Source organism: Strix uralensis, chromosome 8, assembly GCF_047716275.1.
Source record: "Strix uralensis isolate ZFMK-TIS-50842 chromosome 8, bStrUra1, whole genome shotgun sequence".
In the NCBI taxonomy this organism is placed as follows: Eukaryota; Metazoa; Chordata; class Aves; order Strigiformes; family Strigidae; genus Strix; species Strix uralensis.
In genome coordinates this window covers 16465381-16492730 of record NC_133979.1, presented here as the reverse complement: position 1 = coordinate 16492730, position 27350 = coordinate 16465381, and the positions used below count along the sequence as shown (strand labels likewise).

The 27350-nt window shown below is 40.3% G+C and overlaps 1 protein-coding gene across 1 annotated transcript; it reads left to right on the top strand.

Moving 5' to 3' along the window:
* The first annotated feature begins 483 nt into the window (after window positions 1-483).
* LOC141946826 (vitellogenin-2-like) lies at window positions 484-24240 on the top strand. Its single transcript, XM_074877205.1, has 35 exons — window positions 484-553; window positions 668-688; window positions 794-945; window positions 2462-2713; window positions 3265-3426; window positions 3514-3662; window positions 4255-4405; window positions 4526-4683; window positions 4777-4942; window positions 5801-5926; window positions 6269-6487; window positions 7451-7668; window positions 7830-7927; window positions 8226-8350; window positions 8461-8562; window positions 9224-9343; window positions 9430-9619; window positions 11344-11437; window positions 11549-11734; window positions 12281-12425; window positions 12547-12769; window positions 12860-13035; window positions 13427-14176; window positions 14650-14700; window positions 15628-15717; window positions 16806-17018; window positions 17113-17255; window positions 17657-17795; window positions 18347-18482; window positions 18920-19106; window positions 19418-19509; window positions 20586-20683; window positions 21385-21544; window positions 22942-23103; window positions 23960-24240. Exons 1-35 carry the CDS (start codon window positions 484-486, stop codon window positions 24076-24078), a joined length of 5643 nt encoding a protein of 1880 aa, XP_074733306.1. The 3' UTR covers window positions 24079-24240.
* The last annotated feature ends 3110 nt before the right edge of the window (window positions 24241-27350 follow it).

Sequence of the window (27350 nt, the reverse complement as noted above, 5' to 3'; positions counted from 1 at the left end):
TTCATCTCCTGTCTGCAGTGGTGGCTGTAAACCAATGCTGAGGGAAGAGAAAGAACACTCTTAACGTGTGTGACACTGACTGTACTTTGTTAATTGGGCCAACTATCAGTTAGATAACAGCTTGGGTCAGATGCCAGGTCAGCATAACCTGGGCAAAATCAGCCTAATCAGTAGCAGGATCAAATACCAGCAGCCAGCTGTGACACAATCTAGGAAATTAAGTAATGTGTTTATTGTAAATGTATTGTAAATGACCTAGTAAAATTGTTTTACTAGGATGAGTAGAAACTTTTAAACAATACAGCAAAAGGCTTATATGAGAAAGTCGGTGAGATGCTAAGGTATGACTTGATTTCCGTTATTCCATCTGAAGAGAAAGTATGATTGCAAAAAGGGAAGTGTTTACATAAACTGATAAAAAACTTGAGAATTCAGCAGAACGGAGCCACGTGTTCCTCAGCTTTCTTCCATAAAAGTCTCACCATGTCTGGCAGAGCCCCATTCACCTTCACTATGAGGGGAATCATACTTGCACTAGCACTCACCCTTGTAGGTAAGCCTACATATCCCTCCTTCATCTCTCTTACCCAAAATTTCCCTCGAGTTCAATGGCAACAATTGGATCTAGACTGAATATTACTTATCTGGTTTCCATCTCTTTTTGCAGGTAGCCAGAAGTCTGACATTGGTAAGTAAATTTCCTTCTCTAACCTTCTTTTGGTGACTTTGTTGTGATTTCTGTTTATTAGAACATGCTTGCAAGTATCATAAAAATGGCTATTATTCCCCACAGACCCTGCATTCAGTAGCAGAAAGAGCTACCTGTACAGCTATGAAGGCTGGGTGTTGAATGGGCTTCAAGAAAAAAATTTAGCCAAAGCCGGTGTGCGCTTGAGCAGCAAACTAGAGATCAGTGGGCTGTCAGAGAACACTTACGTCCTCAAGGTACCATGTCTTCTTCCAAATGTACCATGCAACAGTGAAATCTATATTGCAGTCATAATTGCACCTGGCTAATTTGTGGTTTAGTAAAGCTGTAGGAAGCAACTGGAGACTGTGCTGTAGATGTCAGAGAACGATCTGCAAGTTAAAGTTTCGGAAGTGACTAGTGATTTGGCATCCAGTCACTTACCAGTGTTTGTGTGGAAATTGTTCCTAGGAGGTGTTCCTCGAGACTTTTTGCTGGAAATAGAAGTGCCAAAATCAGGGTTTCTGTTAGAAAATTGTTATTTCTAATTCAAGGCATTCAAGCCTGCTCTGAGTTTATGATTTGGTTTTAGTCTCAACACACATTTCCAACTTCTGTGGGAATTCAGGATTTGGGTATGTAAAATAATTGTCATGCAGACAATTAATAAACGTAGACTTAAAAAGTGATTAAAACTAAAGATAAAAAGTGATAAAAGCTGAAGACAAAAAGTGGTAAGTGATAAAAGAAAGATAAAAATAATGAAGGGCATCGAAAAGGATCATGTAATAATAGTTAGTGTTTGGATAATTCGGTAAAAGATCTGTATGTGTGAAATCATGCCTCTGCTGACATCAGTGGAGACAGGACCTCACCCATCTGAAATAAATATGTTTCGGAACAATACTTTTATTTGTCTGTTTAATTTAGTTACAAATCAGAGCTTCTTTTTGGGGTACTGAGTTCAGTGTCAGAGCTCTCCCTGGTTGTAGTTGAGCTGTAGATCTTCTTTCATTGATGAGGGCAAGCTATCAAAATTATGGGCTGGGGATTGTATTTCACCCTACAGCCTTCATCCTGAAATTCTTAAATGGTGTGCAGCAGGCTGTGCTCTGAGGCATCTAAACTAGCAGTAACTTTTCCAAAGTTACTGAAAGTGCTTCTGATTTACATTGTGTCTCAGTATGGGGGAAAAAAAGGTTTATAAATACATTGTTCATTATTTAAAACAAAACCTGGGTTGATTTGAGCAATTCACAAATATGAATCAAATATAGCAACTAGTTTAACAAAGAAAATAAATTTGGAAGGGGATGAGTTAAAATGAAACATTCTAAAACTGTATTTTTTTTGACATTTAGAATGATATAAACTTTTTAAATGCTAAATTTCACCTAAAGCAGAATATTTATTTTAAGACTGAAAAAATAGGGAGAATTTTATTTGAATTTTTAAAAAATTTTTTTTAACCAGTCTTTCTCCCTGTAAAGTTAATGCAAGTAAAATGTTTAAAATGTCCCTGGGAAATAATAGTGATACATTAACTGGTTCTGTAAGATAAAATAATGCTGCTGAGCCCCCAGGGTTTGTACTGGTTTTATAATAGTGTAAGCAAGAGACAAAAGAATAAACTGCTGTATGAATTTCTAAGCCTGCCTTTGGAAGGAAAGAGTATATAACTAGTGATTATGTTAATTTCTTCCAATCTGTTTACATATTTAGTACCAAAGTAATTTTATTCAAGTGAGTATCTTTTTCTTAAATTCCTCCCAGATCCGCTCTCCACAATTTGAGGAATACAATGGCATCTGGCCCAGGGACCCATTTACTCGATCTTCCAAAATCACCCAGATGGTTTCTTCATGTTTTACCCGGCCCTTCAAGTTTGAATACAATAGCGGACGAATTGGAAACATTTATGGCCCAGAAGACTGCCCTGATATCTGTATTAACATAGTGAGAGGAATACTGAACATGATACAGATAACCATTAAAAAGTCACAGAATGTATATGAATTGCAAGAGGTTTGTTTTTTCCATTCTAACACTACTTTACTGAAAGGATGTGTTGTCTTTACGTGCTCTTCCTTCAAGTTTCTGTTTATTTGCATCTACTTTCAAATGTTCATCATCAAAAAAAGAGGATTTTTTCATTCACATGGAAGAAAATGTGTGCATATGTGTTGGATGAATTATCTGGGCTGGATTCTTTTTAAGACATCTGTCTTAAAAATGCAGTCTTCTGAAGAAAAGAATTATTATCTATGAATGTATTTGTTATATGGCTTCCCTGATATAGCTACTTGATCCATTTTATTTGTTCATTGTCGATATTAATTAATTGATTACTTTTTAATTTTAAACTCCATTCCCTGACTATTGTTCATGTGTCTATTTTTTAGTTCAATAGGATTAATTGTGTGCAATGGTAACAGGTTTCAAAACATAATTAAGACTGGTCAGTAGGTCCTTACCTGCATACTGCTCCTTCAGAATCTTTGTTCAGTAAAACTTCTTCTCACACAATGAAATCCTGATATAATTGGGAAGTCTCATTATCTGTATTGATCTACCAGGCTGGAATTGGAGGTGTTTGCCATACAAGGTACGTCATCCAGGAAGACAGGAAGAACAGCCGTATCTCTGTTACCAAAACTATAGACCAAAATAATTGCCAGGAAAAAGTGAAGAAGAGTGTTGGAATGGCTTACATCTATCCTTGTCCTGTTGACATCATGGTATGTGAGATGTGAAAAAACCCTCCTAATTACAGGCACAGCCATTCTGTTCCCATTTACCCTTCACGTTCCTCTGTCTTCCTCCAGAAAGTAAGGCTCATAAAAGGGACTGCAGCTTTCTCCTACAAACTGAAGCAGTCAGACAGTGGCACCCTCATCACAGAAGTGGTGTCGCAGCAGGTGTATCAGATCTCACCACTCAGTGAACCTACTGGTGTTGCTGTTATGGAAGCAAGGTAGGTGGACATGGGCTTGCTTCACAAAGTGAGAATAATTATAGATTCTGGCAGTCCCTTTCACCCCCAATTGAAGTGAAATGAGAATTGAGTTCCACAGGAGTTGGGCAAAGCTGTGAGTACTCATACTTGGGGTTTCCACACTCCTAAAAATTCAGTGAACCATTCCTTATTTGTACCCTGGTGAACGTGACACTACAATTACATGGAAGAAAAGGAAAAATACTCTTTTGCTTGCTTATACCATAAGAATGCAACTTTACAAGTCTGTCCTCAAAAAGGGCTAATTTATAGTGTCAGGAGGAAGATGGTGCACATAGAAATAAGATCGATTACACCAAATCTGTAGCTCTCATTCAGAAAACAGTGGTTTAGCTCCTCCTCAGAAACAATTTCATTGTCGATAACTCTAATATTATTTTGTTCCAGCTAGAAGGCTTTATCCATTAGCAGACTGTAAGATTTTACTGTAAAAAAAAATTATTAAAGAGTAAAACTTATACCATCACAGAATCACTGAACCAACACACAGCTAAGGCAGATGGAGGAAGAGAGTTAATTCATTCCTCCTGTGACTCTTGTCTCTTGACAGACAACAACTCACCTTGCTTGAAGTGAGAAGTGAACGGGGGAGTGCCCCGGACATTTCCATGCAGAGCTACGGAGGCCTTCGTTACCACTTCCCATCAGTATTGCCACAGATACCACTACAGCTAATCAAGATGAAAAACCCTGAGCAACGGGTATAGTATTTTTAGGTCTTCAAATTGCTTTCCTAATCAAAAAATTACTAAAAGAGTAATGATCATAAATTCCAAAGGATTTAATTAGGTATGCCCCCTCTCTCTCGTGTTTTGTAACAGATAGTAGAAACACTGCAACACATAGTCCTGAATAACCAACAAGATTTCCACGATGATGTTCCATACAGATTCTTGGAGCTTGTCCAGCTCTGCCGGATAGCAAGCGCTGATACTCTTGAGTCCATCTGGAGACAATTTTCAGATAAGCCCCGCTACAGGTATTTCATTGTACCAGCTTATAAGAAACTTTTCAATTTTTTGAGAATTGACAGCTAGAATTAAGGATTTTTTTTTTTTTAACCTGCTTGCAGGCGATGGCTGCTGAGTGCAGTTTCTGCAACAGGCACCACAGAAGCACTCAAATTCATTAAGACCAGAATTCGCAATGATGAACTTAACTACCTTCAGACTCTTCTAAGTGTTTCTTTTGCTCTTCATTTAGTGAAAGCTGATGAACACACTGTTCCAATAGCAGCAGTGAGTAAATCTATGTGAATCTTTCCTGTGTGATATCGAAAGGAATGATAATTGATGACAGCCTTTAATTATTGAGTACATTAGAAACTGGATTCTCCTCTCATGTACACCAATTTTGTGCCAATTTTGAACCATGAATTTCTTTTGGCATTACATACATGAGAGGAGAGTTCAGTCCTGTGTCTTCATCTAGCTACATGGATATAAAAGCCCTTCTCCCATAAGAGCTTCTGAGAATAATTCCCATTTTAGTTTTATGGGATCACATGTCATGCCTTCTACAGACAAAACTTTGTCCAATCTCTTTCTTCTGAAACAAATGGTGATTTGTGTGTTATGTCACTTGAACAGCAATTTTAATTGCAAACTATTCCTATGAACTGGAAAGTGCTGCATGTGAAAGTATTAGTGCAAACGTCAAATATTTTGACACTATAATGAATAATTCATTCTGAATGGGATTTTTTCCATCTTTAGTCAATATTATTCTTCTTAAATAGGAAAAAATGATATGATGTGGGAATGCATCATTAATGTAATTGAGTTGTACATTATTCTAAAGATATTATAGATTGATGTTTACCCGTAATCTTTATATTTTCAGTGTTATGCTCAGTTGAGGAAAAACAAAATGGTGCTATGTAAATTTCTATATATTGAAACTAGTGGGAAATTAAGCTCCTAAGTGAAATTTACAAGTAAAATGTCTACAAGCTGATTTAATTTGTTTGGATGTGAACAATGATAATTCTGAAATTGCTCCTCTCACATAAGCTCTGATGATTTTCCTGCTCTGAAACCTATATGAAACACTGTATTGAATATCAAATTCTTTTTTTCCCTGTTTTTCCCCCCCAGGATTTAATGACCAGTTCTCGAATCCAGAAAAGTCCCACGCTTCAGCAAGTTGCCTGCTTGGGATATAGTTCTGTGGTCAATAGATACTGTTCTCAGACCTCAGCTTGTCCTAGAGAAGCTTTTCAGGTGGGCAGCTTTTTGTCAGGGTCTTAATAGCTTAGTAATGTTCATTACATTAGCTTAATTCTTTTAAGATACAGTATAAAAATGGCAATTGGACTTACAAATACACGTTTCATAGGTCTCCTTCAGAACAAAGACAATAAATCATTTTATTAATGTAGATATTTGCTTCATGATTGAAGACACAGTTTTCACATCATAAGGTAAAATCCTAAGAGGAGCCATCATTGAGTAATTTTATTAAAACCAGTTGCTTTATTGTGATAGGCTTTTCAGTGGGTAGGGGGAACACTGTGCACAATCTATCTATTAGGAAGAGAAGACTGAACTGTGCTTTTTCTATAGCCCATCCATGACCTGGCAGATGAAGCAATCAGTAGGGGCCGTGAAGACAAAATGAAATTAGCTCTGAAGTGCATTGGCAACATGGGAGAACCAGCCAGCATCAAGCGCATCCTGAAGTTCCTTCCCATATTTTCATCCAGTGCTTCTGATATCCCCATCCACATTCAGATTGATGCTATAATGGCCTTCAGAAAAATAGCTTGGAAGGACCCCAAAACAGTAAGTAGGATCTGTCAGGGATTTAGTGAATTAGAGAATACATACTGTGAGGGTAATGAATTTAATGGTATCGTATGTGTGGATTCAGCATGTTTAATAAAAAAGGATTATTTTTAAGAAGAACACAATACATTTTATATTTCAGCTGATGTTTTCTGCTAAGCTGTAATAACTATTAGTCAGTAAGAATCTCTCAGAAGGATATCAGCACTGTTTCTTTAGTTGTATGTCATAACCAGTTGAGTCCTGTGCTAGTTATATATGGTGGAAATTTAGCCACCTAAAAGTCAAACATATATTTTAAACTGTGTCCATAGTCAGGAGAAAGACACACTTTCTGTTGACCTCCTAGGCAAAATGTTGACATTGCTCTGTCTCTTTTAGACCCTTTCCTTAAGGTTGGATGAGTCACCACTGACCTTCTGCTGAGGTTGCTGGCATGGTGAGCGTAGGCAAGACTCCTGCCTTTCCCATGGTTTAGATATAGGAGCTATATGAGACAGCATCCACTCAGACTGTCTTTGGTGAGCTGCTGAAGCTCCGCTTTTAAAAGTGGTCTAAAATAGTGAAGCATGCTCACTGAGTCAGTAGAGTTACTCCAAAGAATGAATCTGTCTTCTTATCTCCAGTTGTTTCTTCTGAAGATACTCACCGATCTTTGAACATCAGTAATGCAAAAAGCTATGCTAATGTCTTTTGGATTGTGGTGGGTTGATCCAATACACTGATACAGGGACATTTATTTTAGATTCAGTGCCAGCCCTTCTCCGTGGGGCTGTTCCTCCATTGCCCCTTCAGTTGCCTTAATAAAATTATGTAGAACCATGCAATAAAAAAGATCAGGAGATCTTTCTGCAGGGATAATGTCCCCCTCTCCCATATTTCTTGCAGGTTATGCATGGATCCAGTCTGAAAAAACAGTCACAATTACGGGCAACTCCAGACACTCTTTTCTCTCTGCAGGTGCAGGGATATCTCATCCAGATCCTTGCAGAACAGTCGCTTCCCCCTGAAGTGCGAATGATGGCTTGTGCTGTTATCTTTGAGACAAGGCCTGCCCTTCCTTTAATAACAACGATAGCTAATGTGGCAATGAAGGAGAGCAATTTGCAAGTGGCTAGTTTTGTGTATTCCCACATGAAGGCTTTGTCGAAGAGCAGATTGCCGTACATGTACAACATGTAAGTAGAGACAGGAACGAGGTAGGTGATCTTCTGCAAATATTAAATTCTGTTACATTCTTGTTAGTGAGCACTGCCTGTGCTGACAAACTGAATTCAGTTTATATTCTGATGGGGTGCAGCTTATTTCTGGATGTTATTATCTTTCTCATTTTGTTTAGATCTTCAGCTTGCAATATCGCCCTTAAGCTGCTGGCCCCCAAACTGGACAGGCTGAGCTATCGGTATAGCAAGGTCGTGCGTATCGGTGGTTTCTTTGGTGAGTAAAACCGTTTCAGTGACCAGGAAACTTTCACTTCAGAAATCCATTCTGAAGAGACATTATGTCCTTTGGAGAAATATCGCATTCAGTGTTTCAATAAGAAATTGAATTAAATGTGACAGTCACATATTTAAAAGTGCATAAGTAGCCATTTATTAATATGGGCCTAAACAGTTAACATTTATGTAATGATATATCTTAGAGTTGGCAATGGAAAAAGCTGTAGGAATATGATCTTGAATGATAAGCAGAGTGGTTAGAAAAAGGATGTGTCTTTTGTTTACTTCTGCCATAGATAACTATAAAGTTGGTGCTGCTGGAGATGTCTTTGTTATGAACAGCCCAAGAACGATGTTCCCATCAGCAATAATTTCCAAGCTGATGGCGTATTCTGCAGGATTAGTGGCTGATCTGGTGGAGGTAAATATTCACCTAAACCAATAATGAAGCAAATTAAAATGAAAATTGACAGCAAAGTTTTGTCTCTGTAAGTATGTCTCAGACTGCTCCTTCTCATGCTGTTTTGGTAGGTTGGTGTCCGTGTGGAAGGCCTCACAGATGTCATCATGAAACAAAATATCCCATTTGCTGAATATCCCACATACAAAAAGATAAAGGAGATTGGAAAAGCTGTAGGTATTTTCAGTAGTGCAATGTGTGGGTTATATGAAGGGGTATTTAGCAAGGCTTCTTGTACTAGTTAAGCCCTGTCTCAGAAGGTAAACTACCCACCTAGCAGTAAGTATTTCTGTGAAAGAGAGATCTGCAGGAGGACTACAGGAGACATCACTCCTGCGATGGTTGTGATAGCTTCTTCAAATTCTCGCTCTGTCCCTGCCTCATCCCCACCTCATGCATGGCTGCGGAAGGAGCACAGGAGGAGAGGGGGGAGGCAGGCATTGCAGCATGGTGCCTCATGCCTGGTAGGCTTCACCATTCCTCCCTTCATCTACTTCACTTAGTTTACAAGAGTATACCTTTGTCTTCAAGAGGAAAGGTGATTTATTGCTGTGATTTCAAATGGGATTTAGTGGTATTAATGGCCCAGCCCATCTGTGTAAATGTTATTGCATCGGAATACAAAACACTGGACAGGAGGCTATTCGTGGGCACCTCAATGACTGGGAGTAAGTCCGAGTTAGTGATGCTGTGCTATTTATAAAACAGCAAAGAAACACAAACAGCAATGGAAAATTGCAGCTTGGTCAGTGATAGGTTTGATCACCTTGCTGAATTACCATTTGTAAAGTGTTGCATTAAGGAACTTTGATTGTTTCTTTACCTGTTCCCTAGCTGCTGGGGTGGAAGGAGCTGCCAACAGAAACCCCCTTGATATCAGCCTACTTGAAACTATTTGGCCAAGAGCTGGCTTACGTCAACATCAATAAGGAAGTCTTGCATCAGGCTGTGAAGGTACCAGGGTTCCCCACTTTTCTTTGCAAGATTTGACACCATTGTACTTTTATATTCCAAGCTCTTTGATCTCTGTTTTACTGCAGACTGTGCTAGAACCTGCTGACAGGAGCACAGTGATGAAGCGAATCGCCAGCCAAATCCGCAGTGGCATTGCAGGACAATGGACGCAGCCAGTGTGGCTGGGAGAGCTACGATACATCATTCCAACCTGCACTGGTCTGCCACTGGAGTACGGGTCATACACGACTGCTCTGGCACGTGCAGCAGTCAACGGTGAGTTGGGAAGTATGAGGTCAGTCCTGTGAGCTCTGAGCAGGGGATGCAGAGACAGTCTAAGAGGGGATGGAGAAGGAAGTGGGAGAACAGGAAGTTAGAAAAATAAATTAATTTTTGTAGTGGAGGGGAGGTAGTGAAGATGTTTGAAGAGAAGCTGGACACAGCTGATTTCTGTCTCATATTTGAATGGATTGAAGACAGAGAAAGTGAGGTGAGAATCTGGGAAACCAGAGAGAGAAAGGTCACAGCATTCAAGGCCAGAAAAAACAAAAGCTGCCTCAGGAGCTGATGCAGACGTGGGCAGAAGGGTGTGGCTCCTGTGAGATGCACATACAAACTAATCAGGATTCAGTGGTGATTTAAACAGAAACGAAAATAAAAGACAATCAAAAGAGAACTACCAGTAACGTTAAAGAAGGCAGGAAGAGAAGAGGGCTTGTGAAGAGAGAGCTCTGTTTTAAAAGAATAAATATGCAAGTACGAATACTTATCAAGAAGTTAATTCAGTGATCAAACTGTTTGTTGTGCAGCAGACTTTTAGTTTAGGCAAAACTGACCCTTTCTTCTGCTGACACCACATAAGGAATGAAGGGGGAACTACAGGTACCTGTGCCCTTTATAGAAGTCCCATATGTGCTCACCCTTCACTGGTCTTGGCTTTTGGTTTGTTAGTTTAATAACATCTTTGATCACCTTCCCCTTGTTTTGTGGGTGTTTCTTTTTGTTGTTGCTTGTTTTTTATAAAATAACATCCTTGTAGCCAAGTTGGGGAGGTATGGATTGGATGGATGGGCTACAAACTGAGTGAAGGCTCTCTGGACTGCTGATCTCCAAGAGTAGTCAACAGATGAAAGTCTAATTGGGGCTTGTTATGAGCAACGTTCCTCCATCGCTAGCTGTTCATTGTCTGTTTTAACAATCTGAACCTTGAAAAGAAGGCACCCTCAGCAAATCTATGTCAGTGATGACATTGAATTCATGGGAATGGTAACTGCAGTGGGCAGAGGGGGGCAGGCTGCCACCCCAGGGGACCCTGACAGGCTGGAGGGATGGCCTGACAGAAGTGTGCTGAAATCTCACAAAGGCAGTGCAAAGTCCTTCACCTGGGATGGAGTAACCCATGCAAGTATATAGGCTGGGCATCACCCAGACATAAAGCAGCTTTGCAGAAAAGGGCTGAGAGGCCTGGGGAACAAACTGGTATAGTGAATCAGCAGTGTGCTCTTGTGGTGATGAAGGCCAACTGCATCATTGACTGTAACAGCAAGAGCAGAGCTAGCACGAAAATTATTCCTCCTCCTCTATTTAATGCATCTGAGGCTGCATCTGGAGTACAATGTTCCGTTTTGGGTCCACAGTAGAAGAAAGATGCTCACACTTGGTGTGAGGAAAGATTGGAGAGCAGGGTTTGTTTAGACCGTTTGCTCACTATTCACTCTGTCTTCTGGCTTCTTGCATTTCTGAAATTTTAATGTTATACTAATTAACAAACTTTCCATTTGGATCAGCTCTTTATTTTCTTACTATATTTTTATTTCCATTTTCAATATGTTGCATCAGAACATTTGCCTACAGAACAAGCTTTCTGTATATTTTCAGTATTTTTCATATTCATAAAAGATCTCATGTACCCCAAAGTCTGTCTTGTTTTCCAGCCATATTTGTTGTGTTAGCAAGAATATTACCTCTTCCTGAAAACTGTCTTGCTCTGTTGTTTGCAGTTGATGGAAAGATAACCCCTGCTTTAACTGGAGATTTTAGACCTTCCCAGTTGCTTGAATCCACCATTCAGATTCGGTCTGACATAAACCCTAGGTATGGCAAGTTTGTAAGGCTTTACATATGATGGAGGGTTTTAAGAAAAGGCAGAACCACATGTTAAAAAAGAGCACCTTTCTTACATCTGACCACTTCACTCTGTTTCAGCTTATACATATATACAGTTGCAACAATGGGTGTCAACACAGAATACTTTCAACATGCTGTTGAAATTCAAGGCAAGGTCCTGACAAGAGTGCCATTGAAATTTGATGCCAAGGTAGACATGAAACTGAAAAATATTAAGATTGAAACAAATCCATGCCACGAGGAAACTGAGATAGTAGTTGGAAGGTACAGTAGCATTACTTCAGAATACTTTCTGTTGCTGAAACCTTATGAAGTTCATATTCACTGATGTCCTGCTGAGGTTTTTAGATAGGCAGAGTGACTTTTCAGTGTGTAGCAGAATCTTTGGGATAAAGAACAAGGAAGAGAAATAAGAGAGTTAAAAGTCAAAAGATACCTAAATTATTTAGGAATTTAATTTTTATTTTAATTTTTTCATTATTTTCTGTGTTTAAATTTTATTTATTTATTTATTATTTTATTGTCTTTTAGGGTTTTTAATTTTTATTTTTTAAATGAATGCCTTTCATGTTTTAGAAATGTATTTAAATTTATCCAGATTTTGAAAACTTCTGGTGATATAAGGAACTGATATTTGTCATGAACTTTTATTTGTCTTTAATAATATTTATACTTATAGTTGCATATACAATCCCTATGTTCAAACAACATATCTCTGTGCTGTCACATGATACCCACAGGGACGCATTTAATTTAATCCAAAGACAAGGGGTCAGAATACTTTACCATTTTTTGCGCATATCTCAACAGACATAAGGCTTTTGCTGTATCAAGAAATATAGGAGAACTAGGTGTTGAAAAGAGGACCTCAATTCTCCCAGGAGATGCTTCATCAGATATTGTGGAAGAACCTTTCAAGCCGTCAGAGAGAGCTTCCAGTGAAGGTTTCACAACGGTAACCTATTCCTTTTTGCTTATATGGTAATATGTACCCTCTCCATGATGCACATGTCTGCAATTTCACTCTTGCCTATGATATGCTCCCAATACTATTCACATACTCATCTCCAATGCAGCAAGGAGATGACAGCATTCCAAGGAAATATGCCTATAGCTCTCAAGAGGATCTTTACCACAGCACAGGAAGAAAAACTCATAAACAAGACATTTGCATCAAACTGCATCATCTTGGTTGTCAGTTCTGCTTTTCCAGAAGGTCACGAGATGCCAGTTTCCTAAAAAATACGTATTTGCACAGGTTAATTGGAGAACATGAAGCTAAAATAGTCTTGATGCCAGGTATGATACTGAGCACAAGTCTTGTCATCTTAGGTTTGGCAGTGCTATTTGAAACAGTATAACCTTCTAATGTGTGCAATTGGTGTGTAGTTCAAACAGATGCTGATATTGACAAAATTCAGCTGGAGATTCAGGCAGGATCAAAAGCAGCTTCGAAAATAATTCATGTGGTAAACTCAGAGTCTGAGGAAGAGGATGAGTCATCTCCGTATGAGGACATTCAAGCTAAACTGAAGAAGATTCTAGGCATTGAAAACGTGTTCAGGGTAAGAGGCTTTGAGCATGGAAGGGGGGAATATTTACCCATAAATGAAGCCAAGAATTTGAAGTTCAGTGTGGAAAGCTGACATGGAAAAGCAAAGATGGGGCTAGTTTGAAAGGTGCTAGTGCGAGGCCTGTCAGCCAGTGCCACATCTAGAGGGATTCATCTTATGGGGTGCATCCAGCTGGGGCTGGTCCTCCATGCTAGGCTAGATTTTAGCTGGGTGGAGTGGATCTAAGGGAGTGCTGCAGCTTCTTCAGTGAACAAGGCAGGGAAGGTGTTCCTTGAAAGGCTGAATGTGAGGAGCTTGTCTGACACTCAGAGAAGTTTTACTTTGTAAATACAGAACCAGACGCATCCCCTCTCTTGCACTACTCTTTGAACTGTTTTTGCAGGTTGCAAATAAAACACGACACCGGAAGAAGCAACCTTCTAAGAAAGGAAACACTATGCTAACAGAGCTTGGGACAGACCCCAAAGCAAAAAATCCCTCCAGCTCATCTTCTGCCTCCTCAGCTGTCTCCTCATCTTCCTCATCATCTTCTGCTTCTCCTGATCGTAAAAAGGCCGTGGATGAAGATGAGAATGATCAAGTAAAGCAAACGAGAAATAAAGATGCAAGCAGCAAGAGCAGCAGCAGTAGCAGTAGTGGCAGAAGTAGCAAGAGCAGCAGCAGCAGCAGTGGTAGCAGCAGCAGCAAGAGTAGTGGTAGTAGTAGTAGTAGGAGGAGGAGCAGTAGCAGCAGTAGCAGCAGCAGGAAGAGTAGCAGTAGCAGTAGTAGTAGTAGTAGTAGGAGCAGTAGCAGCAGCAGCAGCAGCAGGAAGTCATCGAGTCACCATAGCCATGGGCATCACTCAAGGTATCTGAATGGCAGCAGCAGTAGCAGCAGCAGCAGTAGCAGCAGCAGCAGCAAGAGTAGCAGTAGCAGCAGTAGTAGTAGTAAGAAGAGCAGTAGCAGCAGCAGCAGCAGCAGCAGGAAGTCATCAAGTCACCATAGCCATGGGCATCACTCAAGGTATCTGAATGGCAGCAGCAGTAGCAGCAGCAGCAGCAGCAGCAGCGAGTCATTGAGTCACCGTAGCCATGGGCATCATTCAGGACATCTGGAAGGTGGCAGCAGCAGCAGCAGATATTCCAAAATATGGGTAAGTTTGTCAGTAAATTGACTGATGCTGCTAAAGTCATGAATCACATTTCTGATGGCAGATGGCTTTTCATCATAAATCAGGAAATTATGAGTTGACACAGTAAATTTTAGAAACGTAAAATTGCAAAATTCATTCTGCAAACACACCTGCAATCATTGGCTCAGATGTCTACTTCAAAGCATCTCAAAAGTTTCCACAAGTTTGTTCAAACTTTTGTTATAAGCAGGGAACCATATTTGCCACTTTACTACTCTCTGTCAATACATTGCATGTTTCTGTCTTAATTTTTTGGTAGGAGCATTAGTGCTTTATATAAACTACTTCAAGTCTTACACTATGTGCTTGTGACTAACAGAACTATGTATGAATGATAATTAGTAAAATTCTTACTTAATTCCCAGTGCTTAGATTTCAATGTAATTGCAGCATTTCTTCTGGGACTTTTCATCTTGTTTTTATCATTTTCAAAGGGAGATGATGAGATTTATCAGTATCGCTTTAGATCAGCGCATAGACAAGAGGTGAGTTTTTCTTTCCTCAGTAAATTAAGTACGGAATCTGTCATGAGTCAAATGGAAACCTTACAAGCAACTTGTTGTCTTTGTTGAGGAAAATTACAGTACTGATAACATTTAGAACACCAAATCAGCTGTAATGGTTCTTCCGAGATGCATAAAGACAGAGAGCTATGCTCTCCTTTATGTTGTGCACATGATGCCATTTGTGGCTCTGCAAAGCAGATGCAAACCTCTACCAATGCAGTACAAGGGACTGGTGATGCACACTTTGGAGAAACAAAGATCCTACCATCAAGAGCTTGGGTCATTTGACTGGCTTTGATCACTTGGTTTCTTGGGTTGGCATCACTGTTGATACACACCGGGATAGTGATATTGACAAATGGGGGAGGATACCTTATTTTATGGTAGTTTAGTTCAGCAGAAGATTCTTACCAGGGCATGAGCCAGTCAGGAGCAGTGTACTTGATATTAGTGTTCCTGAAAAAGTAAGAAGTTCAGCTCTGTGTGTCCATTCAGTTGTTCCTTTCCATTCTGTTCGTCCATTCAGTGTGTCCTCCAGTTGATCAGGCCCTTCCAGAAGTAAAATGAATCAGTTCTGGTCTTTCATATTGAATCAAGAGGCTGGTTCAGTTTGACTTGCTCTGGTTCATTGTTTTTTCACACTGGAAATTCTCATCTAGACATGTATCTTATTTGTCTCTTCCGAGGGGTCAGATGTATTTGGGTAAACAAGATTCTTCAGAGCTAGATCACATGTACTAAGCAGAACAAAGCATATTGCTAGTCATGGAGCTGCTCAGGGTTGGGGTGCAAGTTTATCAACACCAAATGCTATGACAGAGAGTATTCTACAGCACTGCCTACTGCAATTTCTTCAAACATGCTTTTAAGTTACCGTCTTGAGCATGATGTGTTTTCTTCTTGCAGTTCCCAAAAAGGAAACTCCCAGCTGACCAACTTAGCAGCACATACTCCTCTACCAGATCCAGTCATGCCTCATCTCGAGCTGTTTCCAGGGTTAGTTGCATCACTTTTAGGGGTTTTTTGACAGCTTGGAGGAATGGCAGAGTGGTCATGCACTTGCAGTAATTGCACAGCTAGGATATTGGGAAGAGAGAAATACCAACCTCTCAAGTCTCAGGGATCAATGAAGAGTGAGACACACATCATAGTTCCCACACACTCTTTCCTCTGCAGTGAGCTGAGGACCCTTCTTACTTGTACCATGACCCTTCCCTCATGGGAATCCCACCCAGCAGGTGCCTTCAGAGACTGATCTTGTGACCTCTGCAACCAGGAAGGAAGCTGAGGTGTTGCAGTGCCAGTGCAAGGATAGTGGTGGTGGAGGCTGAGGCTAAGAGGAGCCTCAGCAGAAGGCATGCTCCAGAATTGACATGTAGCACCTTGGCTCCTCACTACCACCCAGTCTGATGTATACAGGCTTGTCCCTGGGGCAAGTGATAAAGTGAAGTCCGACAATGGAGTGAAGGAATTGCAGGTCATAGCATGCTTAAGGCCCTGCTGTCAAGGGGGGAGGTTCTCAATGTTAGAGACAACGTGCTGGATTATATATTGTGCTAGGGTGCTGTGCAAACACAAAACCTGCCTGCCCCACAGAAGTCACAGCTGAAGTGTGAGGTGACAGCCAACAGACCCACCAGACAGACAAACAGGAACACACTAGCTGGGGGATGTCATTGTTGTGAGAATGAGTGATGAGTACAACTGACAGCTGATGTTAGTCAAATTGAACCACTTTCTTTCATTCACAGGCAAATATATGGGTATTAAAAATGAAGCCCAAATCATAGTTGTTACTGTATCCTAATGATATGAATATTTCCACGGTATCAACTGTAGCTCAGGAAATGGCACAAATTTTGGCTCATATAAAATACAGTGGTAAAATCCATCTGTGCATGCAGAAGCACACGCACAGTAAAAAAATATGCATGAGAGTTTATAGGCATGTGTGGTACATACGCTGGTATATATTTGCAGTTTAGTTGCTTATTTTTCATTTATCTAGATCTTGGAACTAAAATGTTCCATGGTAACCCTTTTATAATTATATTCTTTGCATGCTTTCTCCCCCTTCTTCTTAGCCTAGGTTTTTGGGAGATGTTAAAGCACCAGTATTAGCTGGTTTTCTTTACGGCATTCGTAACAATAAGAAGATAGGAGGCCTCCAGCTCGCGGTATATGCTGATATTGACTCCATCAGGCCCCGGATGCAGGTATTTGTGTCAAACCTCACAGATTCAAGCAAGTGGAAGCTCTGTGCTGATGCTTCAGTCCTCAATGCTCACAAGGCAGCGGTAAGGCTCAAAAATAGTTATATACAGCCGTATGCATCACAGGAAAACCATGTTCCATGCATTTAAAAATGGACCATTTCTCTCTCCATTATAGGCTTACCTCAAATGGGGCCGGAATTGCAAGGACTACAAGATTTCAATGGAGCTGGTAACTGGGCGGTTTGCTGCCCACCCTGCTGTACAAGTGAAACTGGAGTGGCCTAAAGTTCCTTCAAGTGTCAGATCCATTGCAGAATGGTGAGGTTTTAGTCTTTAGTGACACTTGTTCATGATATTCGTCAACTGGGAAAAATCAGCATCCACCCATGAGGTTCTAGGGGTTAAAGCACCGACTATTATTTTATTCTCTGATCTGTCTGAGTATTGCCTTCCGACATAAAGGCTGATTAGGAGACCATAGCCACCCTATAGTAAGGTACAGTAATTCTTTATACTGGATGTAATTACTGAAAACTGAGAAACAGATCCTTCCTTTCACTGAACACTTGATCAGTAAAGCAGAGTGGTGATGGGGACCTAACCAGCGATCCTGAAGACTCCGTATGCTACTTACACACAGAAGTGAGACAACCTGCTTGGGATGTGTGCTGCTTTTTGCTTCTCTATTTCATCAGTCTTTCTGATTTGAATTTTTGAAGGTTTTACAAGTTTGTCCCTGGGGCTGCATTTATGCTGGGATTCTCTGAAAAAACAGACAAGAATCCTTCTCAACAAGCCAGGGTGATCGTGGCTCTAACTTCTCCGAGGACATGTGATGTTGTCATCAAGCTTCCTGATGTAATTATGAAATATTATTATCATTCTCCTATTTTTTCCTAGTAGAAAAGTGAGACTGTTGCATTTTAATTACAGTGGGTCAATTCTGAGGAAGAAAAATTAAGTAAGCATTGGTTTGGGTGCAAATGTTGAAAACAACTTTTGTTTCTTTTCAATCTTTTTTATATTACATCCAAGGATATTCATGGAGCAATTTTGTTCATGGAAAAAGAGAGTGCTGTGGGTACTCATAATGACACATACTCATAATGGCATGTGTTTCCATCTGTAGTAGCTGCATAAGTGTTCACCTAACCACCTTTGAAAGGGAGTAATTAATTCTCTCCCAAATAATATCTGAATGATGACCCACACCATGAGAGAAACTGTAAGCAGAACCAAAAAGCTCATGGACAGTGAGTCAGATGAGTTGTGTTCACATAAACTCTTTGCCAGCCACAGTAGAAGAAATTGAAATCAAATTCCAAATAGGACAAAAAGCTGAGCTCAGCTGTTTGCTGTGATTATCTGGCACAAGTGTATTTTGAATGTGCTTTTGAATTCCTTTTTAGGTGATCCTCTATGAAAAAGCCATGAGGCTTCCCCTGTCACTCCCTGTAGGTCCGAGGATACCAGCTTCAGAGCTGCAGCCTCCCATCTGGAATGTCTTTGCTGAAGCCCCCTCTGCAGTGCTCGAGAACTTGAAAGGTCAGGGTCTAATCGGGTTCAGAAGCATGACATCCTCAGTCTCCCGAATTACTTGAGCACTTTCTGAATTTTTCTGGGATTACCTGTCTGCAGTTAGTTAGGAAATGTGCTGTAATAATGTGAGGATAGTTCAACAGGGAGAGAATATTGTGCATATAGTACAGAAATCATCAGCGTTTCAGGAATCAAGATACCAATTGTCTAAATAGATAACATTTAAACCCTGGCAATTATTTTTTGTTAGATAGAGATTTTTCATGCCTTTTTTAGAATTTATGGGTTCTTAGTAACCAAAAGCCCCTGTAATCCATACAAAAATATCACATAGTGGAAAAAAAGGATAAAGCTAAAATAATATAGCACTAAAAATAAAATATGCCATTTAATTACTTTCTTCCATGGAAAATCAAATACTCACTGGCATTTTATTTAACCAGCTCGCTGCTCAGTTTCCCACAACAAGATCATAACCTTTAACGAAGTTCAGTTTAACTACACAATGCCAGCAAACTGCTACCACATCTTGGCTCAGGATTGCAGCTCTGACCTCAAGTTCCTGGTGATGATGAGGAATGTTGAAGAAGCTGTGAATCTGAAGGCAATCAACATCAAGCTTGGTATTCAGTAAGTAACTCCTGCCAGATGCTGGGATTGTGAGGGACTACATCGTCCACATTTAACATGAGAGGAGCTTAGATCTGCAGTGGTTAGCAGCCCATTTCAGCATTTTCCTTATTTATTTTCCACACGTATTGAATGTGATGCTGATGATGTTGTTCTGCATCTTAGGTGATAAGAATACCCCAATGTAATTTAAGTAGTTGAAATGAGCTTATGCTGTGACCAGTGATATTTAGTGAGCAGGAAAATGCCTTTGTCACTGTATGCACGTGAATGTGATACAAACAGGGTATGAACACTCTTCTCCTTAACAGTGAAATTGATATGCGTCCTGTGAATGGACAGGTGAAACTGCTTGTAAATGGGGTTGAAAGCCCCTCAACGAACGTTTCATACATATCTGCTGGTAAGTGATGCAGCATCTGTTGTTTCATTTTCACGTATGTTTTAGGAGAAAGAAAGAAGCAAAGAATCTATCAAAGAGATTCCATCGGTTTGTATTCAATAAGTATTTCTACCTTTGGTTGCAAGGTTAATATTTAAGAACATGTATTTTACTCACTTGCATAGGAACATTTAGAAAGACTGATTAGAGTGTGAAGCTTTCCAAGTAGCCAGACTAAGCAAGATATAACTAATGTGAAGATCCCTCCTTTTCATACATTACAGTAGCTCCTGCTGGAGTTTCAAACTCAAGAAGTGTTTCAGTTATACTATAAAATCTTGCTTGATTAAAACTTTTTGAAATAGAGCTTTTCTAAAATTCACCACACTTGTATATCAATGTTTTTCCTAATTTGATTTTTAGGTATAAATTTGGCTAACATTCTGAAATCTGCTAGGAATAAATACAGAGCACTGATAAAATATCCTGCTTGCTTTTCTTAAGCAGGAATAGTTTTCTTCTGTGAAAGGTACAGGAGGACCTCGTTTCATTCTGTGCTATGCAGTCAGGGACTATATACAATACGGGTATTTCCTGACTGTAGAGCTGTAGTATATGAATCAGGCTAAATCTTGCTGAAATTGGGTTAGTATCTGCTAGTGCTGAGCTCTGTGCTATTTGTTACGTACTTGGGAAGTGATAATTGTGCTAGAAATGGCTCCAGTGACAGTCATGGTGTTCTTTGTATTTCCTTACTCCAATATAGTGTACTTAGGGCCTTGTATATCTGCAGAACTGTACAGGTATTATAGACAGCTCTGTAATCATATATAGAAATAAATATGATTACGTTAATAACCCAAAGAAAAATTAATAAATCTGTGATCATTAAAATTGTTTTCCAACTTTTTACAAACACCTGTTTTCTATATATGCACATTTCTACATTGTTTTGCTGTATGTTATGTTTCTTGAATAGAAAAATTGAGGAATTTCAAGGAAAAGAGTGTTTTAGAAACATGACAGTTGCTTTTTTCTTAAAGAAGCTAGGTTAGGTCTGTTTTGGTTTTGCTTTGTTTTATTTTGTTTTCTTCTAGGTGCTCCTCTGTGGATCCACAGTGAAAAACAAGGACTTGTACTTATTGCCCCAGCCTATGGCATTGATAAATTGTACTTTGATGGATACACATTCAGGGTATCATTCTTCTTCCTCATAAGCTTGGGTGTTGCAAAATTTTCATAGATGTCCCTTAAATCTGCAAGATTATACAGTGGCAAACCCAGATGTGTGCAGGGCCCAAAAAAAACAAAAGGAAAGACGACACTAAAGAATTGCATAGTCCTGATCTTTATTTCTAGCAGGAAAAGTGAGAATCTCACCAACAAAAATACCTTATTCTTGCAGTACAGGTGTGTGTTGGGAAATGGGCCTGCGAGCATACACACACACCAAGTCAGCAGGGCATTTGCAAGAAAAATGAGTTTTCAGCTCCTGTCCACTGTTCAAATCAGCAAAACTGCAGCCATTCTTTTAAGATGAATGAATCAAAGGCTGCACTAAAAATTACGTGAAACAGGAATGTAAGAAATCAGTAAACCATACTGTATCTATCACCTGTATTATGAAAACATCCATCAGACAAAAGCTTCAGCATATTAATAGTCTAGACTATTAATAACTTAACATACTAGACTGGCAGAGTAGGTTTTAAAGGCTGTAACAGTTAAAGACACTACAGCACCACAGGAGTTTGGCATTTGACTGTCAGACCCTTTTGAATTCTTACCAAAGAGATTTTAAAGGTTTGTGCATTAACTTATACTGGATAGCAAAAATTTGCTCTATAGATTTTACTTTTTTTAACTTGAAATGGTTTTGACTGTTTTTTCTCAAAGATTCAAGTTGCTTTATGGATGGCAGGGAAAATGTGTGGAATATGTGGAAAATATGATGCAGAATGTGAACAGGAATATCGGATGCCCAATGGATATCTAGCTAAAGATGCAGTGAGTTTTGGGCACTCTTGGATTTTGGAAGAAAAGCCGTGTACAGGAGGTATGCAAACGCTAATAAATTTAATATAATAATATTACAGTTGTTTAGAAAATGTAGAATCTCTTTAGAAAATCTAAAATCTGTAAATATTTTGGAAATAAAAAACATTTTAAAAGGATTCATTATTAAGTTATATATGAAGTATTCAAATTGCTTGCCAGTTTAGAAATAAGAAATTACAAGTTAAACAAACAAGACAAAATACACAAGTCAGTTGAAATTAAATAACCAAGCTGAAACAAAGTCTTTGTTTCAGTTTTGAAGTGTTTTAGAAGATGATCAGAAAAAAAAGTAGGTAGGTAAATTCGCATAGAATGCTTGCATTTTGCACAACAGCATTTTCCCAGACATCAATTTCCAGCATTTGACCCACCAAAAAATCAGATGGGGATTAGTAATTACTACCATGGCTGACCACCTGATTTTTGAACCAGTGCAACCTGTCAAGCAAAGCATTCAAGTGCATGAGCAGTTCCACGGACTTAATTACATGGTTGAAATAAAAACGCTGTATTTTAAGTGTTTCAGTAGATTAGGATCTTATGGTGTGCTGATGCTCTCAGCTGAGGTTATGATGCAACAGCATACTATAGTGCTGCGAGGAGAACAGGCATGTTGCCTTTGTTAAGAAGACTTGTCCTGGTGGAAAGGACTTAGTCCCTGGAGATGGCTTCTACATGTTTAGCCGTGCATTAACTGTTATTCTTCTATGTCTTTGTCGAGAGTACTGGGCAAAAAAATTGCTTTAGATGGATATGGAGTCCACATGCATGTACACAATAATATTCCCATGGTTGGTAGTGACCACATACTGTGTTTCCATTCCACATACAGTGGAATTAGAGAATAAAGCTTATATTCAGGAATAAATTGTGGCCCATCTAGCTTCTCGCACACTTGTAACTGCTGGTCCTGGGAATCCAAAATGAGATCGATATTACTGGCTGGCAGCAATGACTTCTGGTCTCTCTCTGCAGCAATTCTGTGCCTGGATGACAGTAGTAACAGTGTAATTCTTTAGTGATTATTTTTATTTGGTCAGAAATCCCCCCTGTATTTCCACTGCTGAGTATTCAACACTTTTGAATGTGGTTTTGCAGCTATTCAATAAGCCAATTTACTCTGAAAAATGTTTATTAGAAAGTTCATCATGCTAATCTAGAAATAAACCAGTTGCATTTGAAATTAACTTCCATAGCTCCATATGTAATTAGCTGATTTGAAAAGCTTATCAGTCAGTGATGCTGCTTCACTTATGATCAAAATATAGTTTTCATAGAGGAAAGTTGTTTGCAAGTTGGGAGTGTGGGCAGATGGGTCCTTCTGGGAGATCGGAAGATTTTGAATGTAAGCATGTAATGATTGCACCAATGTAAGCACCAATGATTGTGTTACAGCCTGCAAACTGCGACGCTCATTTGTGAAGCTTGAGAAGACAGTTCAGCTTGTGGGTGTAGAGTCCAAGTGCTATTCTACAGAGCCCGTGCTGCGCTGTGTGAAAGGATGCTCTGCCACCAAGACTACTCCAGTCACTGTTGGTTTCCACTGTCTCCCAGCTGGTAAGTCAACAGAAATCCTACTGATTAGAAGCTGCACAAAAGTCTAAAGAGATTGTGCCTCAACTCAGTTATTCTACTTGAAACACATTAATAATCTAACATACCCACAGGTAGGGATGGACTTACTGCAGTACTGACTGAAGACCTTTCCCTGTTTTCATTAACATGTAAAACTTTCTTTAGCAAGAGAGGTGTTTTTCTGTTGTAATTTTACTATGTTTTTCATTATACCGGAGTTTAAAATCTAAACCGAACTCTCCTTCATGGTGCTTTGAGCTAACAAGGTAAAGGCAGGGTAACAGCACAGTCAACACAGTGATTCAGCTGAAAAACTGTGTATTGCAGCCTGGCAGGATTCAGCCACATCCAATCACATCCAGCATCTTGAAACAAGGATCCTTGCCTTGTATATTTTTATAGATCACTGCCTTTAGGCGTGATCCTATTTCACCAAGCTGATTTAGGCAATAGAAGTCAGGTGTGGTCAGGATTCCTGCACACAGGTGCAGTGATATAGGAGGATGTCTTTTTTATAGGTATATTGTAGATTATAAGAGATTAGATAAAGTAGCTATAGGTTACACAGATGATAGGTTCATGTCTGTTTTCCATCCTTCCTTGAATGTATTATTAATAAAATTCTACATGAAAGTAGTAGTTTTCAAGGTAGAACTGGCTTCTTAATTAAATAGGTTTCCTGGAACGTCTCTGTGTGACTTAGACAGGTATAAATATGTGAGCCAGTGAGGAGAAGCAAAGCTTGCTGTAATTATTGACTAACGCATGGTAAATGCTGTACCTTACAAAATTACTTCTGAAGTATACTGTTTACTTTTAATTTCTTGTTCCCCATCAGATTCGGTTACCAGCCTGACAGACAAACAGACGAAGTTTGACCAGAAGTCAGAGGATATGCAGGACACTGTTGATGCACACATAGCATGTTCTTGTGAGAATGAGGACTGCAGTGCCTGAAGCTGTACATTGCAGCACAGGAAAAAACAAACTTTTAAAAGTTTTTATTGTGTGGTGTAAGAAAACACATCTTAAGGAATAATAGAGATACTAAATTAAGTGTTTAGGGACATGTGGAATCTTCCCAAGTAATTTAAAGTATTAAACTTTATTATTGTAGAAACTGTTATGATTACCCATAAATATCTGATTTCATAATAAATCCATGCATGGAAAAAATTATGAAGGCTTCCTTATTTCACTGGTTATAGAAAGAAGAGGTCTGTGTTGTTTCTCCTCACCCCCCCCATATCATAGACTTCTTGAGCTTGTGACTGTCTATCTCCGGTGCACCAGGCACGTGTCTGTGTCAGGCCCCATCGGAGATATGGGTTGGGTAGCTGTGGTACCAAGCTCCTGCCTGTTTCACCCGGTGCTTTCTTCCCTGGTGCTGGGATCCTGTGCAGGAACTGATCACCTCTGTGTGATGCAGAACTCTGTGTAGCAGCAACACAGCCATGTGCTCTGCACTAACTGCATGATGTGCCAGCGCTGCCATAGGGAACAGCAAGATCAGGGAATAGGCTTGAATCTTGTGCAGCTAGGCAAGGCTGCTCTGAGGGAGTCAAGAACACATTATGTTCCTGATGTACCACGTGCAGAAGCTACTGAGAATCAGGGGGCTTTGACAGGGCACGGTGAAGTTACCCAAGCATACCATCTGCCAAAGGGTCCAAAGCAGAGCCAGACCTTTGCAGTTTGGGTGAGATGCCCCAGCCTCTGTACCCAGCATGAGCCCTTGCTGTGGCCACCATCAGCAGGTGGGCTCTGCCCCCTGCCCACCCACTGCAGGTCTGCATGGGCACGGTGAGGGATGTGTTCATCTGCCTTGAGTGCTGAAGCTCAAAGGATTCCAGAGGATCTGGAAGATGCTTTCTGCTTACCCCCTAAGGCTGTGCTTGCAGGCTGAGTATACATACTGGGTGAATTTGTTTTTCAGAAAATTGTCTTAGGAGATGGTGTAGACATAACCATTGATATCAATGAGATTGTTGGCAGCTTAAGTCATCAGGAGTTTTGCACAAATTTCAATAGAAATGGTATTGTACTTTAAGTTTATCAGTATTAATTCATCAGCGTTCTCCCAATTAATACACACACATCCAGCCATTTTTATTACTGTCTGAACACACATTCATTTTTTATATTGAAGTTCATTAATGCAAAGCAGAATGTGATTCTGCTGAATTGTTAAAAATGTAGATCTTCAGTAAATTAATTAAAAGAGAAGCAAGTTATTTGGTTCTTAAAATCAGTAGAAACCAATGAAGAAACACGGCACTTACCTATGACCATGTGGAGTGGAGAGGTAATCAGTGGGTAGTTTTTGAAAACACTTGAGAACATTTTGTAAAAGTGGTGTCATTTTGCTTTCCCCAGAAGCTTTGGTACCTTCAGTGAAGGCACATATAGGGGTTTTATTGTTTGGATGTGAGTTTTATAGTTTGGAAAGGTAATGTCCTTAGTACCAAAAGGAGTATGTTTGAAAGACAGGCATAAATATACAGTTATATAAAGTTTAAATGCTGTCACGGTACCTTGTGCTGCAAAGTGATGGGGAGCTGACAGCAGGCAGTGTTTGGGCACTACCTGGCAGCAGCAGTAAAGCGGTGAACTGGTGGGTTTGCTGCTTGCCTGCAGGTCACATGTAGCAGTGATGGGAAGCACAGACTTCCCAGGTAACCCCTGAAGCCAAATCCAGCAGAAGCTGGGGCTTTGCATGACCCCCAGAGCTGGGGTCCATGGGGGGTGTCTGGCAGAGCTCCCAGCTCCGGATACCAAGGCTGGAGCACATTTTTTGGGGGAATCTTATTTTCCAGCCCCCGTGCTCAGGTGTGAGGGGTGCAATGAGCTCAGCAATAACCCCTCTGGCAGGAGATCCATGGGTGAGCATCACCCAACCACCACGGCAGCTGGAGACTGTGGGGGGATGCAGGCCATGGTTCGCAAAGGGCTGCGGGGAGGCCTCAGCCAGCCTTGGACCCTCTCCTCCACTGCCATTGCAGAGAGAGCTGAGCACAACTCGAAGGAAATGCTGTCCAGGGCAGGTCCTGGGCACAGCAAAGTTTTTCATCACACTCACAATGTTAGGATTTTTTTTTTCCTTTCTCTTTTTAACTCAGGTTATACCCTTCAGAGAAATATGAAGTGTGAAAGGGCTGTGAGTGTATGGGGGGACAGGCTGGGAGTTGAAATCGTTCTTGAGGTACTGGAGAAATTATCTAGAAAATAAGAGGGTTCAGTTCTATAAACAAACCCCCAAAGGCACATCCCTCACCAACAGGTTTTGCCTACAAGTGGAGCAGAAGCATAGATGATCCCACCCTGTGGCAGTGGCATGGCCAGGGTGACAGGGGATGCAGTGTTTTCTGCCCAAAGCAGGGGGTTGAGTGGGATGGGGGTGAGACCCTGCAAGCCCTGGGCTGGGAGGCTGGGGAATTTGGGGAGACCCTGCAGCCAGGCACAGTCCGTACAGCCCCCAGGGAGGGCATTTATTCTGAGGAGTGTTATGGTGCGTGGTGTTTTAGTGATCTAGTTTTATAATTTTGAGACACTGAATACAAACATTGTTGTGTTTAATCTGCCATCACAGCAGCACTCTTCTGCTTGCACTGCCACTGACCTTGAGTCCTCTCTGCCCACAAGCTGCCCGCTGTACAGCTGCATATAGTTAGGCCATAATATATTAGCTTTTGAGCCTCAGTTACCAGTCATCAGTGGCTGTATACTCAGATCCTTTAGCTACATTTACCATCTATCAAATCCCCAAAGACATGACACGAGTCACTTGTGTGGCTTGGCTTTTCTATGTGCCATCAGTTTTACAAGGGAAGGGGTTAAAACAAACAGGACCAGAATATAGTGCTGGGAAAATTACTGTGAAGTATTGCTTCAAAATTTACTTTTTTCTATCCTACAGATGCAATCTTTAATCTAGGAACAAAATCCACAGACATTATAAATTATATCCCAACTGCCAATTATAAAAAACCATCAGCTAAAGAGCATTATGAAAACTAAGCTGTCTTGGATAGGAGCCATTGATCTGTTGATGAGAAACTGAATCCAGTCCCTTTCCACAGTGACCTGGGAAGCAGCTTCGGTTCCTCACCCACAGAGGAGGTTGGTGGGCAAAGGCGCCTGCACGGCGCCAACACGAACCCCTCCATCCCGGGGCTGCCGTAACCCTCCTCATGCAGACTCCCCACAGGAGAGGTGTGGGTGGCTCTGGC